We start from the raw sequence: 15476 nt of genomic DNA on the forward strand, positions 1-15476 counted from the left end.
ATTCTTGAATGTTATATTTAATTATATATTCATATTACTTATGAGTAGCATTCAGATATAAATGTATTGAGGCAAACTCTGAGATGCCTTGTGGTTTTTTTAGTTTTCTTAACCTGATTTCCAGTGGAAGAAGGCCCAGGTGGTTTTCTTTCTATCCAGACCTGTGCTGAGGCAGGTTGTATGGTGGAGTTGAAGTATAGACAGCAAAGGAGAACAGAGAATCTAGAAGTGCTCCATCAGTGAAAGAATCACTGCACACTGCCAGTGGAGATCACTTTAACTTCTCCTTCGGTTTTTATTGATTCGCTTGAATTTCTTGGTGAATCCATCTTTAGAAAGTTGCCTCAGTCACTTCAGTCATCTGTATATTGTACGTACCATACTACTTCATTATACTTCCACGAAGAAAGGTTGCAGCTCTGATTGCCATGTATTTTTGTGGCATAAGACCCACTTAATGTGTGCCACTGTTTCCTGATGAAGATTTTTTTTTTTCCAACACCTTATTTTTAATGCGAAGCAAGCAAATGTTGGATTTCTTCAGGTACACATTTTCAAGGCTTTGTTTAATAGCAAAGATGTATTTGAAAAAGCTACAAGGTTCTGGTACCAGTTATTAAAATCTTGTTAGACATAAATTGTGACATATATAAACCAGAAAGTCAGTCCCTATAGTGACAAAAATTAATGTGTGCAGCTTTCTGTATGAAAAGTTATTTAGACCAGTCAGCCGTGTGGTCTGAAGTTTAGATATGTTAGAATTCCCAAAGTCTAAGCAAATGAAAGAGCTAGCTGTTGCTGTCGGTTTGTTAGGTCCCTTATATACTTGTTTTTCTTGAAGGAAATAGTACTGCTTACTGAGCTGTTTTATTTACTTTTTTTACATACATCACATTTTATTAATATTAATATAATTACAAATTCTATACAATAAAAACTTTGGGACCGGTTCTCCCCGTGCTAGTTTTGTGGTTACTTTGGTAAAGCTAATTATTTTCATCTCTGAGAGAGTAAGCAATGTTTTTTTAATCCACCTAGATTTGGGAAAACAAAATGAAAGAAAACAAAAACACCACCACACACACATAAAACAAAACAAAAAAACCCCAACAACCAAAAACAAAAAACCAAACCAAAACAAAAAATCCCCAAACCATGCTATCTCCACTGAGTATGTTTTAATAATAGTGTGTAATGTGTACAGCTGCTTTTTCTGTATTCTGACCATTAAAAAACGGATTATGTGGCAGTATGCTAGAAAAGTCTTGAGTGGAAGCTGATGATGATAAAGGTTAAAGAAGCATTTTTAAAAGTTACAAACGAAATAGAAATTTGAAGATAGTGTTCCAGTGTAAAATCAAATGTCTTTAAATCCCGATTTTGTTTTCCCCTCAGAATTCCATGTCTTTCAAATTTTGATCAGATGTAAGGAGGACTGTGAGCGCTTAGAAAATCTGTTTCTGTATGAAATCTTGTGTACCTAGACTGTTTTAAATTGAAAAAATAGGTGTCTTCAGAGTTTTGTTGTTTTGAATACTTTTGGTTGTTGAAGTCTCCAATATGACTAGTTAGCTTTAGGTTATTGAAGTAATTATTCTAAATTGAATGGTGATCTTGAGAAAACGTTTCCAATTGATAGCTTCTAATAGGAGGAGGAGATGTTACTAATGCAGCACAATCCCGGTATGGATGCCAAAATTTAAGAAGCCATCAACATTTTCATTTTCTTAGTAGGCTTTGTGCAAGTTTTTATCATTCTCGTGTGTGACAAATGCATAGCGAATTTGCAGAACATAGGGTCGCATGGCATCTGACTACTGGCACCTTAAGGTGCAAGTCTGACTGCATAAAGGTATATGAAGTGTAGCTTTTTGCTAAGAAGGAAATGTCATAATTGGAGTACACAATCTGAATTGTTAAAGTCCTTCGAATAATTGCCTCTGAGCATTTCAAACTCAATGAGGTAAATGCTGTCAGGCAAGGAAGATCATACAGAAACACAGGTGGTCCTGTAAAGGTTCAGCGTGGTGCTGCATTACCGTCAGCTTGTGAGGAACAGTAGCCAGCGCCAATCCTGAGCACCCTCTGCTGACCAAACTGTACATGGCTTTTCTTTAACGGCTGCAAGTCTCTTTTTCAGCCTTCAGTCAAATTAGAGTGAAGCACTGAAATGAGGTAGAGGCAAATATCGGTGATTTGGCTTCACTGTTATATTTAAAGACTGATTCTACAAAGAGTCATCAGACTGAAGAGTGTTTAAAGACGCTGGGATAGTTGAGCAAACTGCAAAAGTGTTAATGGAAATCATATTTATAGTCAACTTCTATTCAAATTCTCTCATTTTGATCTTTTGAAATACAGTGTTTTACTACAGATATAGTAAATCACTGACATCAGGATAAATCAGGACAAAACTGAAAAAGAAGGCATTCTTCAGAAGGCTGTGAAATTGATGGCCAGTATTTGCCAAAATGAGTGCCTTACTTCAAGCCACTTAGCCCACTATTTAAGTAAAGTTGTATATAGCTCACTGATAGTTTTTATTGTAGTAGATGTAACTAGAAAGGGCTAAACACCTCTAAAAACCTGGAGAGGACTTTCTAGTTTCCCTTTGAGTATCCAAACTCAGATGATATTGAGTCTGGAAAAGGCAGTGTCATAAAATGGACAAATGAAGGAGGCAGAGAAAGTGTTTGAGTCTTCATTTTCTTTTAGCATGATAGATATTACCAGCTACAACAGGGAATTTTGTTTCTAAAGTGATTAGTTTATTTCAAACGTAGATATTATGCAGTTATTAAAAGCTTGTTGAAGTAAAAACAGGCAAGTCAGAAGAGTATTTCAAAATATAATAGACTCCTTTTGCTTTTAAGAGCATTTAAAGTTCTGGTTTTGACTACACATCAAAACATTAAAAAAAAGTCTACTTGCAGCTCACTCCTCTTCCCTTGAACAATAATCATGTATTTCTTCTTGAGTTTTAAAGATATTTCTGTTTTAAATGCCTGTCTCTTGGATATGGGCTGTTTTTTCTAAGAATACAGACAAGTAATTGTAATTTGTTCCTTTGGGGATACAAGTAATGCTAAATATCTAAAAATGTTTCTTGAAATCAGTGTAGAATAGACATAATTCAGTTCCATAAATCTGCAGTATTAACATAACGCCAAATATTTCAGTTTGGTCAAAGTGTTGTTGGGTTGCATTAAAGCTAGCATGAAAGATGCATACTTTTTGCCAAAGGAAATACAAAAATGTTACTAGAATCAAATGGACTATTTTCTGGTTATTACTTTTGTGTAACTCCGGTAGAGCGGATTCAATAGCTAAAGTTTATTTCAGTTTTACTAAGTCAAGTAGAACCCCCACACAAACCACTGTGATTATTGCTCTAATTCTAAAATGAAAAAAACACGTAATAGATTTTTTTAGTGCTTCAGAAAATGTTTTGTCATTGTTGCTCTTGCATCTAAACAAGTGATTGGGATGTTTGAAAATGGATATGAGAAAAAGCAGGGATAGGTGACTACTTTTTTCACTAAATTGTCACTTTATATATTTCAGTGTTTTCTTTGCTTTTCCTACTTTTGAATCTACTGCTTAAAAGAATGAGTAAGATACAGGTTAAAAACTGTAACATACTATATGCAAGTTTTGGTGGGTTTTATGTTACTCAAGATAGGCCTGTAGAGAAATGTATTTGTCAGACTGTTACTTAAGGACAGTGAATTAAGGAAAGATGCTTCCTGAACTTGAATTCACTTGCTTTACTTGTTTTGATTTATATTAGCTTAATGTGGTTACCTGAATTCCTGAGCAGTCAAAAATTTGCTATACATGTTTTTAGTGTCAAAGGTTAAGGTAAGTGTATAATTTTGTCTATTTAGCCTTTAAACACAGATTAATGATCTATTATTCCTAAAGACTATAGGAAATGTTTAACAGATCACTGAAGAAAGTCTTAGGTGTTCAGCTATATGCAACTAATTGTATATAGTAATCTATGTAAATGTTATTTTTTATAAATGATGAAATCCCATGAATCATTTTTCTTAGGCATTGTCAGCCCAAAGAAGAAAGATATATTATTTGAATTTTATTAATTTTAAATAATTACCTTACTGCTTGCATAGCTGTTACATCTAAGCTTAGACTAGAATTAATGAAAACATGAATAACTGACTAGTATTCAAGGTTCAATGAAGTTAAGTTCAGAGCATGTGTTAAGAATTGGAAAGAAAATTTTTATGTGTATGGTGCAAATTAAAGCCAAAGTCTATCTCAAACATACATACCATGAAATTTCATTGTAGTCAATATGGTGTTTGTCAGTGCAGAACCAGACTGATTACTGGAATATAATTACTTTTGTGGAGGAATTTGGTTGGAGGGGGAAGCCTCTCCTAAGATAGTGCCTTAATACTTCAACAGTATTGAAGTAGGGTGCTTAAAAAAGGCTATTTATAAGCAATTATTTCTAATGCACTTTAAACTGTAATTGAATAAAAATGACTGCACTAGACTATTTTGAGAAATCTTTACCATTTTGCAACATTTAATTTTTTTCATTTTAATATTCTAGCATTAAACATTTTTGTCATTTTCCAAGTAATATACTTTTTTAATGTTAGAATAATTATTCTATTACTACAATAATAGCTTCAGAGGATAATCTTTCCCCAAAGTTAAGCATCTAGGGCAACAGTAGCAATCCTGTTGTTCGTGTTGTACTTCAGTAATTAGAAAGGGGTTTTTTGTTGCTTTCAACTTCTGCTAGTTAAATTAAGATTTTTTTCTTGTGATCACAGAATGGTTTGGGTTGGAAGGGACCTTAAAGATCATCTAGTTCCAACACCTCTGCCATGGGCAGGGACACCTTGCACTACACGGAGTTGCTCAAACCTCATCCAGCCTGGCCTTGAACACTTCCAGGGATGGAGCATCCACAGCTTCTCTGGGCAGCCTGTTCCTCACCACCCTCATGGTGAATAATTTCTCCTTTATATCTAATCTAAATATACCCTCTCTCAGTTTAGAGCCATTACCACTTGTTCTGTCACTACACACCCATGTAAAAAAGTCCCTCTCTAGCTTTCTTGCAGATCCCCTTTAGGTACTGGAAGGCTGCTAGAAGGTCTCCCTGGAGCCTTCTCTTCTCCCAGCTGAACAGCCCCAACTCTCTCAGCCTGTCTTCATAGGAGAGATGCTCCATCCCTCAGATCATCTTCATGGACCTCCTCTGGACTCACTCCAACAGGTCCACATGCTCCTTATGTTGAGGGCCCCAGGGCTGAACGCAGTACTCCAGGTGAGGTGTCACGAGAGTGAAGTAGAGGGGTAGAATCACCTCCCTCGACCTGCTGGTCACACTTCTTTTTGATGCAGCCCAGGATATGGTTGGCTTTCTAGACTGCAAGCACACGTTGCTGCTTATGTTGAGCTTTTCATCAGCCAAGACCCACAAGTCCTCTTTAGGGCTGCTCTCAATCCATTCTCCACTCAGCCTGTATTTGTGTTTGGGATTGCCCCAACTCATTTGCAGGACCTTACACTTGGCCTTGTTGAACTTCATGAGGTTTGCATGGGCCCACCTCTCAAGCCTGTCAAGGTTCCTCTGGATGTCATCCCTTCCCTGCAGCGTGCTGACACACGCTTGTTGTTGTCAAATGACTTGCTGAGGGTACACCCAGTCTCATCTGTCTGTGTCACTGACAAAGATGTTAAACAGCCCCAGTCCAAATGTTGATTCCTGAGGAACACCACTTGTCATTGGTCTCCATTTGGACATCAAGCCATTGACTGCAACTCTTTGAGAGTGATCATGGAGCCAATTTCTTACCCAGTAGTAGTCTCTCCATCAAATCCATGTCACTCTAATTTAGAGACAAGGATATCATGCAGAACAGTGCCAAATGCTTCGCACAAGTCCAGGTAGATGACATCAGTTGCTCTTCCTTTATCCACCAACACTGTAACCCCGTCATAGAAGGCCACCAAGTTTGTCAGGCACTATTTGCCCTTAATGAAGCCATGTTGGCCGTCACCAGTTGCCTCTTTATTTTCCATGTGCCTCAGTATAGTTTCCAGGAGGATCTGCTCCATCATCTTGCCAGGCACAGAGGTGGGGCTGACTGGCCTGTAGTTCCCCAAGTCTTCCTTTTTTTTCCTTTTTAAAAATTAGGGTTATGTTTCCTCTTTTCCAGTTAATGAGAACTTCACCGGTTCCCACTGATAATATGTAGGATAATGACCAATACCTTGTGGTCCAAAATGTGAAGTTTAGACCTTTAATCATTCCCTCGTTCAAAAATAAAGCATTTTTTAAATGTGTAGGCTTTTTTTGGTGCAGGTAACAATGACATACTTTTTATTGATGATATAAGCCATTATTTTACAGAGAACCATTAGCTATTTAAAACTTTGTGCATAAATTAAAGAGGCACTAAATGGATTTGCAGTTGTTGCCATTAGTAGCATTTTAGATTATACAGGCAATTATTGTGTTCATTATCGTAGAGCAGCCCCTTTGCAAAACTATTGTGGTTGTCTTAGACATTATGTACAGATTATTCCTTGGAGATTAAAATTTCCAGTGGTGTGTTTAATTTTGTTAACATAGTTGTTTCAAATAAAACAAATATTATGACAAGTAGAAGAAGATTTGCTTTCTAACATGGCAAATAGCAATAAATGTAGAAAATTACTTCAGTTCTTAAGTCATCTATTTCTTATATTGTCATCATTATTCTAGTTATGATTGTTTTCAAAAGGAAAGAAATCACTTTCTTAAGATGGTATATTTTACAAATGCTTTGATAAAATCACAATGTAGTTAAAATTAAGTTTACCCACTTTTCCAATATTCAGATGAATTTTAGAGAATGTTAGTGTATTTCTACATTAAGTTATCTGGATAATTCAACAGTGTTTCATTAGTTCAAGTGCAGAAGTTGTTTAAGTGGAAAAGCACAGCGTTAAACTAATTAAGTATATTTCAGTATATTATAGTACCTAGTTTTTGGGAAATGGAGAAGGCATTTCTATTAAAACTTACATTCTTTGTGTGCCTTCTTAAGTAGGGTTTTGCAATTGCCTTCACTTGCTACAGTAAATGAAAATATTAATATTTACTATGGCCAGTAGCATGATCTATATTAAAAAGTATGACATTATTAGTAACAAACCAAATGTTCTTGAACAAGAGATCTATTGCATGAAAATTTTTCATTGACTTCTTTCTCTCTTACTGTCTTTCCAAACACACTTTTGTTGGATTTCAAATTAAATTTGCATCTGTCTTCATCAATTATAAAGGTATTAATGTTTTGAATTAGCTACGTATCGGTGTACAGTGGACTAAATTTAATGTTTCTGTCCAAAAAGTGGCATTCTTTCCAAAGAAGCTCTTTGTTTGTTTCTGTGCTGGGGTGGGCTTTTTACAGGGTGCAGAGTGGGAGCTGAGGGGATAGATAGGCTTTCACTACCGTGATGCAGGGAAAAAAAAGTGTGAGGTAGTGGTTATGTATATTGCCAGACAGTGATTCTTTATTTTATTACAAAAAAAGACCAACTCTAGAAGGCCAGATTAAATCATTCCTTTCACTTTTTAATGGGATTTGGATGAATAGAGTAAAATATGCACTTTGCATTCATTGATAGCATCTTTAGGTTGAGGTAATTGAGTCTTTTTTCCCTGACTGAATGAATAATGACTTCATCTGATCCTCAGCGAGGCCTGAAACTTAGGCTGCCTTTGTCAACGCAAAAAGATCTGGGCTTTGAAACATGCTCTACTTCCCTGGCTTAATTTTTCTTCATTTTAATCCAAAAACCTATTTTTCTCAATAATTCAAGCATAAACTATGCAGTAGTTGAAGCAGCGGAAATTGCAAGATATTTGTCCTCGTTGTGCAGCTTTTGAAATGCAGCTGATAAATCAGCCGCTGTGGTCTTCAGCTGCCTGGTTCTCTAGGGAAGAGACAGCCCATGTATAAGCAAGATTGCTGGAATTTTTGAGAACTATATTTAAAGTGGTTCTTGTGCACGCTGTTTGTTATCTAAGGAAGTGTTATGTTTTACTGGTCTTACTGGCAAGACTTGGAGATAAAAGGGGCATCTGTGACGGGGCCTAGGAAACTCTTCCTGACATAATTTTCCCACATATTTTACAGGCTACAAGAGCATCCCAAAAAATAGGATATAAATACTTAGCTTACAGCATACTTTATTGAAATGGTGAAAGTCTTAGTTACATAGCTTAAAAACATTTTTTCATGAGAAACAGTGGATGAAAGATAGCCTCTTAATGTTTTTGCTAAAATGTTTCTAAATCAAATACCTTTCTACTCATGAAAAGTTTAAGCTCTGTTTTACTATTTTGTTTTGAAAATTAATATTCCACTTGATTATTGTTTGTATCGTTATATTAAACAACTGAAAGCTTCGTACCATTAAAAATTGTTTCTATGAAATTAGTTCACATTTGCAGACCAGTGTGGGAGTATAGTTAAAAGTTACAGTACACTAATTATACGAACAAGAAAGTAGCTCTGTTGCATTTGTCTGTTGATTATTGAATCTAAAAGGTTTTTCATCTTCTAGCAGTAAGTGAGCAGTAGCCACCCTACAAATATAATATACAGTGCCAGTATTTTTGCTGCATGCATGAGAGAAGAAAATTGTTCCTGCTCATTTCTTAAACTTTAATTGTCGTTTTTCCTTGCCTTCCTGTGTTCCTATCCTGGATCAAGGGATGGGGGAAGGATGTGTCAGATGTAAAGGCATTCAAAAGGCCTGCCTGGGGCAGTTCACGCTGGTTCTAGGAATTGTTATTGTCCTGTAACCAGGGAATATCTATTGCATGCAAGCACAGGAAAAATAATCAATTCAATTATCAAAATGTAGTTAATTATTACAAGTGCGTGGATTTTTAATAAGTAGGAATAAAAACCCCAATAACAGCTAATTGTGCTACAGATGTGTCAATTTAAGGCAAAGTTATTACTACTTTGACTTATACTTCTTCCTCTAGGTTGGCTTGCTGGACCTGGAATTGAATCAACTGACCAAAGCCCTGTTTTTGGCGTTAGTTGTACTATCAGTTGTTATGGTAACCTTGCAAGGATTTGTAGGCCCATGGTATCGCAACCTTTTCCGGTTCCTCCTCCTGTTTTCGTATATCATCCCAATCAGGTATGTATAAGACTGAAAAAAACCCCACAGATTTCTCATTTCACTGAATGTGGTTTTCTTGAAATTTATACTTGCTTCTCATTGCAAAGGAAATTGATTTTATCAGGAAGCTGAAGGAGAAGGTGCCAACAAATCTGTTGATTCTTGAAGGATCACTGTACAGAAAACAATACTGTTGTATTTTTTTTGTATAATGTTCATCTTCCTGGACTAATCAGGATATCTAATCCTTTACTTGCATAAATGTATTAATAAGGATACAATCTTGGTATATTTGAGAACATGGTCTTAGGAAATATATTGGAATGAACTGTTCCGTGTATTTTTGAATTTTATTTGTAATGCCTTAAATACTGAAAATGTTCAATTTATTTGGTTAAAATACAGACTTCTTACTACAGCAATGATTAATTTAAATTGAATGACTGAATAATGTAGATGTTCTTTTACAGCGAGAGGACTTTTAACATATGTAACCAAGTAGAAACTAGCCCTGAATTAATTAATTCATTAAGCATGAGTACTGTATATTCAAATTGCAGATAAACTGGAACAGGGAATAATATCCATGTGTGTAATCAAGTCTTCTGTGGGCACAGAAGTGAGAACATGGACCCTTAAATGATTTTTTTTTTTTCCTTGAATGGGTATTATCTTTGCAAAATATAAATACTCTCCCTTGTTAAAATACCCAGGTTTTGGATTAAGGTGATTGTTAATTTTAGATGCTCTCTGGAACTCTTCAGTTTGAGATAAGTCATTCAGTACAGCCCAGTGGCTCACTACAGAGTTAGCAGCAACTAAACCGTTGGTAGGTTTAAGACCTATCCCCTCAGGTTTGCACACAATCTTTAAATACATGTAGTATAAATAAAAATAACAAAGGAAAACAGGAGGATTTCATTAGGTATTTTAATCTAAGCTTACATGATTTATATGTTACTGTGTTCACATTTTTTCAGTACGTGTCTATGTGAAGGGAACTGTATCATATTTGACCAATTTGATACTCAGGAAGTATCTGTCTTAAGGTTTTATAACTTAAAGGACCTGTACTTTTATACTATTTGTGTGTTACAAGAGCAACTGATTCCCTTGGGAGGTTGAAGGAGAAGGTTCCAGCAGATCTGCTGGGGAGTTGAGGAGGTCTTGTTGTAGAAACCGGTCATCTTAGAACTGTTCACTGTCATAACTCCCTTAGTGCTCGTGTGATGTTGCTGTTCAGGTCACATCGTCATTCTCCCCATAAACACACAGTTCTTGAATATTAAGCAACTTATCCATGTGAAGAGGCAAAAAGTGTTGCATTCAAGTAATAAGTCAAGTCTGTGTGTTGCTGAAAGATGCACTTAGTCATCAAACACATGTGGGGGAATGGAAAAATGAGCCAAGAGTATAAAGGATCACTCGTTGTTGGTCACTGTGTTCTTCCGTAATAAACATACTAAGCCAAAAGTTATTAAAATGGTTAAAAGACAGATAAATCTTTGTTACTGGATGCAAGAGGATTAAGAGCATATAGGTGGTGTAAGTAAATTTGACACTGTATTGACAGTTTGACATATGCCACTGAGAAACATCTCTCTTAAGAGATAAGATTAGTGGATTTGTGAAATTGTTCTTTTCCAAAAATAATTTAGAAGATATACCTAATCCCATTTTTCAGTTGCTTATGAGAGATAATATGCAAAGTGAAATGTTAGAGAATGTGATTGATTTAGTTCTGAAATGGACCATATAGTTACTCTACAGAAGATCAGGCAGAAATATATCAGAGAATACTTTTCTCTCTAGAGGTTTATCTATTTCTATACCAACTTTTCTGCAATTCAGATCATTCGTATACAGGGTGGCTTCTCACACTGTCAGCAAAATAAAAGAACTCCAGTCATACCAACATTCAAATATAACTACACCTCTCTTCCTCTCTTCTGGATGTTAAGAATGGAAATTACCTACTCTTTAGGCTGTATTTGGAGTGTAAACTCTTGGAGATAAAAATTACAAATGTAATAACAGTGAAGCACCAGGTGTTGTGTCCTCCGATTATTTTAAAAATAGCCATATTGAGAAAACAATGAACTTTTCACAGGTGAAGGACTTGCATGTGGGAGATCAGGACTGACTGATAGAGGAAAAGTATTTCTGCACTCATGCACACATGAAATGTGTTAATTGATGGCTTTAGAGAATTCAGGAAGTTTCTAAATATGGAGCTTTTTTGCTGCTGTGTTTGGCTTTTGGTTTGCAGAACAAGGGAAATTCCAGTTAGGCAATAAAAATAATTTTCCATGGCCAGACATGTTTGGTGAAGATGATCAGGAGGAGGTAACTACCCTGTTTCCCTGGAAATAAAACCTACTCCAAAAACAAGCGCTAGTTACGGTTCATAAAAATAGTCAATTTAAATAGCGTCCAGGCAGCTATACATGTAAAAAAGTAAGCATCTTTTGGAGCAAAAATTAATATAAGACCCAGTCTTATTTTTGGGGAAACGGGATAACTGTTAGCAGAGTTTAACTGATCTCAGTGCAGCCTCTCCTATAATTAGTAGGACTTCTGGTTTTGCTCCATGGAGCAGCTAATTCCTTGTGATTAATCTGCATCCTAAATACTCTTACAGATGAATGTTGCTTCACTGTGCAAAGGGTATTACTATGCGGTATGTAAGACTTCAGAAGTATAAACATAAAGCAACTGCAAAAAAAACCACCCCCCAAAACAAACACACACACAAAACAACAACAACAACCAAAAAAATCCGCACGAAAAAATGCCAATGACCCATACCCACCCGCCCCTCTTCCCCCCAAAAACCCCAGCCCACAACATTGCACACATTCTGCAGTGTACAAGGAATCAAACAAAATGGAGAAAAAGTAGTGGTAAACGAACACAGAAAGCTCAGCCCAGCTCTTAATGGGTTGTAAGTTAGAACCATTATGCATGAGGTGTTTTGAACAGCCCCACATCCCCAGAAACATTTGGGCCTTAAAAATTACTCTTTTAGAATTGATGTTTCTTTTTCCCCTGTGGAGGAAGCATAGCCCAGGGAGCCTCTGAAGACAATCTGCCTCCCTACAAAGTTAATCTATTTGAATTTCTTAAAATATATTGGGAAATATATTTACTGTACACATTTAAAATTCCAATACAAATCATGTAAGTCTTGAGGAGTTTTTCCTTCAGTCTTTGTAGCTTCTAATTTTGAGTTGTTTTAGCTTTATTTAAAAAAAAAAAAAGCTGTCAGAGAGACAGTTACCAATATTTGTATGTGTAAGTACAAAAGAACAGAAGAGACTTCAATCAATGTGGGATGTGAGATACCTGCTCTCACCTACTGAGCTGGAAATCCTGTTGTGTGTGGGGGTGCAGGAAAGTTGATCGGGCTGTTAGAGAGCCTTGCCACAATGCAATTCTGTCCTTTCCTCTGGCATTTAGTTGTAGCATCTCTTTGTCAGTGCACTAGAGCTGCAATGGTAATTGCTTCAGAAATGACAGCCAAGACCAAAGAAAAGGCTTAGCCTTTGTGATGGGACAGCACCACCTAACTGGATCCTCTCCATCAAGTAATAGGACTTTGTTTATTCATTGTCCGGTCTTCTTCAATGCCTTTAAAGTCAAAGTGAGTTGTGCTTTGACTAAAGTCCTTTTTTTTGGTTGTGTTTTGTTGGTTGGTTTTCGTGGGTTTTCTTGTTTTCCCCAAAAAAAGGTAGCCAGGAAGTTTTTCAAGATAATTTAGGCTTAGCCAAGCAGTGTTTGGTGAAATTACTCCTTCACATAAATGGACATGTGTGTGAATCCTCTAACTGCATGTGCTTCTGCTATTAAGAAATGTAGAGGATTTACCATAAAATGATAAGGTCTTGACTGGGCATCTGGTAATAATGTGTATCATCCAGGCTCTATATTTAGCAGCGGTTTAAAGCTGAATTGATGGGGCTTAATCAGCCATCAGCCATCCTCTAGTTTTGGTGTATACAGAAGCTGAAATGTCTTTTGCCCTTCATTCAGATGCCCCAAGGCTCCTGGGCACTGAGCCATTCTGCAAAAATGAGCCGTCCCAAATGTCTGGAAGGAACTGCCTTGCACTTGAGTAGTAAAGTTTTGGGGCACTGCCTGGCTGCCAGCTGCTTTCTTCTGGGTCTTCAAGAGGAACATGCAAAGAAAAACCTTCAAGTTCAGTAGGCAGCAAGGAAAACACTGCTAAGAAGTTTTGTATCTGAAATTCATTAATATCTAATCAAATCCCTGATCATACAAATATGAAAAAGGAGGTTTCATTCAGTGTGCTTCTGTGTATTGCTGAGATCCAGGGAATTAACACCTATGGAGGAATGTCGTGTCTGTCTAACAGCAGCAAGCAGCTATGCTGCTTTCAATCATATTGCTGTTGGTGCTTGTCTGTATAACATATAGATGTGAGAGTATCAGTATATGTAGTCTCACATATACAGATGGAATATATGTTAGATATGTGATGCAAAGCTTTCAGTGTGGAAGAGCTAAAGAGCTACTCACGAAGTAGTTTAAGCAGTCCTTATAAATGAGCATTATGCTTCTATACCATACCATGATATATAATGCAATCTATATAGAGATTGTAAAATATTAAATAAAGCTTCTTGATATTTTACGAACTAGTTTTGACTTCTTCATGCAACAGGAGCTATGGGGTGTGTCTTGCATGCCAAGAGTAAGTCTTACTCTGCCCAGTAATGTATTGTGCTACTGCCTGAGCTAGATGTGTGCTTTTCTTACAAAGTGAGATATCCAAGCTACATAGAGAAAGCACAATCAGTTTAAAAAGTCATTTTTAACTGATCTATTGCAGTAGATCTTTTTCCTTTCTAACCTTTCAACATTACCTATTTGGTCCTAGTTGCTTTTTTGTTTTTAATCTAATAATATTAAGTAATGCCCAGTTTGTCTGGAATACACTAAAAATATTCGTGTTTTTAAAAGTATTTGTATTAGACATCTAATGTAAATATTGTTGCCATTGTATAAGAGGCTTAATGAAGGAAGGCATCTGACCTGATGAATGTGAAAATAACAAAGAAACATTTTCTAATAGGAGTAATTATTGTTATTATGAGCTGCATATGCTGCATCTCTTGTACCAGTGTGCTCGTTTGACATGTGTTCTATTTGTATTTTGCACTCTACTGTGTTTTCAGCCTGTAAGAAATTCATAGATTAGTTTTCTCATTAATTATTCCCCAGACTTCCTCCTGAGGTTTTAAGTTCTACCTATGTTATAACATCTAATTATCTGTACCTAGGTTGCATGTGGCCCTTGATAAAACTACGTGTGCCACAGTCGCTATAGCAATACAGGGTTGATGTGCATTTTTTAGCCACACATATTTAAGCATAAATGTGTGGGATTGAGTTCTCTTTTGAAGTTGCATTCATTGCTTGTGGTTTATGTAAAGTGTTGTGTACACTTTCTTTTGTTTTCTTCGATATGCTTACATAATAGACAAAATTCAGGAAAAAAAGAAAAAAAGAAAAATTGGGCCAAGAGAACTACTGAGACCAATTATGAAGCAAACAAGAACAAAGATCTGAGTCTCTTTTTTGGAGTATCAAACAGGTAGCAGAAAAAACGAAGTTAAAATGTATATAGTGGACTAAACATAAAAGGAATATTACATTCAAATTTCCTCTCCAAATAAAATATGGGATAAGGGGAATTAGGGGAAATTAAAGGGATGATCTATGGGTTAATTTTTAAAATTTATTTAGATCTTGATAGAATGCTATTTTTAAAAGAATTAACTTCTATTTTGTTCTATTTTTATTGGTTTAGTGCCAGTTAATGGAAGTTGTCAGGCTCCAAAAATCACCTTCTGTGAAGATTTAAATTTCCAGGGATGTTCAAGTTAAAGCACTTGAGCTTGTTTCTTGACCAGTGATTTCACAATTATTCCGTATCTTTTTCTAGATTGTAAATAATGTGTATATCTGTGTACAGTTTATGACTGTTGGAAGCCGGTAGGGATATGGGAAGGTTAGGGAGCATAGCCATAGGGTATTGGGTACTGTTTTGGTTATTAACATGACCCATAAATGATTTTCAGTATTTCACTTAGAAAGAAGTCCTGAAAATAAAAAGCCTACATCTCAATTAGTTCATTTATTTGGATACCACTATGGGTACTCATACTGTATCTGGAGTTTTGGCAGGGCTTTGTTTTTTGGTACAAAACTTCTGCTCAGGAAGTTCCTCCTGCCCACCAGACCTCAAATAAAACTATAATACAATTTTGATTGAAATT

At 36.1% G+C, this 15476-nt stretch overlaps 1 protein-coding gene across 3 annotated transcripts in view; it reads left to right on the forward strand.

Annotated features, from left to right (window-relative positions):
• The window catches only part of ATP9B (ATPase phospholipid transporting 9B (putative)), a 166264-nt gene that overhangs the window by 104341 nt on the left and 46447 nt on the right, over nucleotides 1-15476 (forward strand). For all 3 annotated transcript variants that reach the window (XM_065628827.1, XM_065628828.1, XM_065628829.1), the window contains one exon: nucleotides 9032-9192. In XM_065628827.1, the coding sequence (XP_065484899.1) occupies nucleotides 9032-9192 (161 nt within the window). The remainder of the gene's footprint in view (nucleotides 1-9031; nucleotides 9193-15476) is intronic.

The sequence above is a fragment of the Caloenas nicobarica genome, chromosome 2 (assembly GCF_036013445.1).
Source record: "Caloenas nicobarica isolate bCalNic1 chromosome 2, bCalNic1.hap1, whole genome shotgun sequence".
Taxonomy (NCBI): domain Eukaryota; kingdom Metazoa; phylum Chordata; class Aves; order Columbiformes; family Columbidae; genus Caloenas; species Caloenas nicobarica.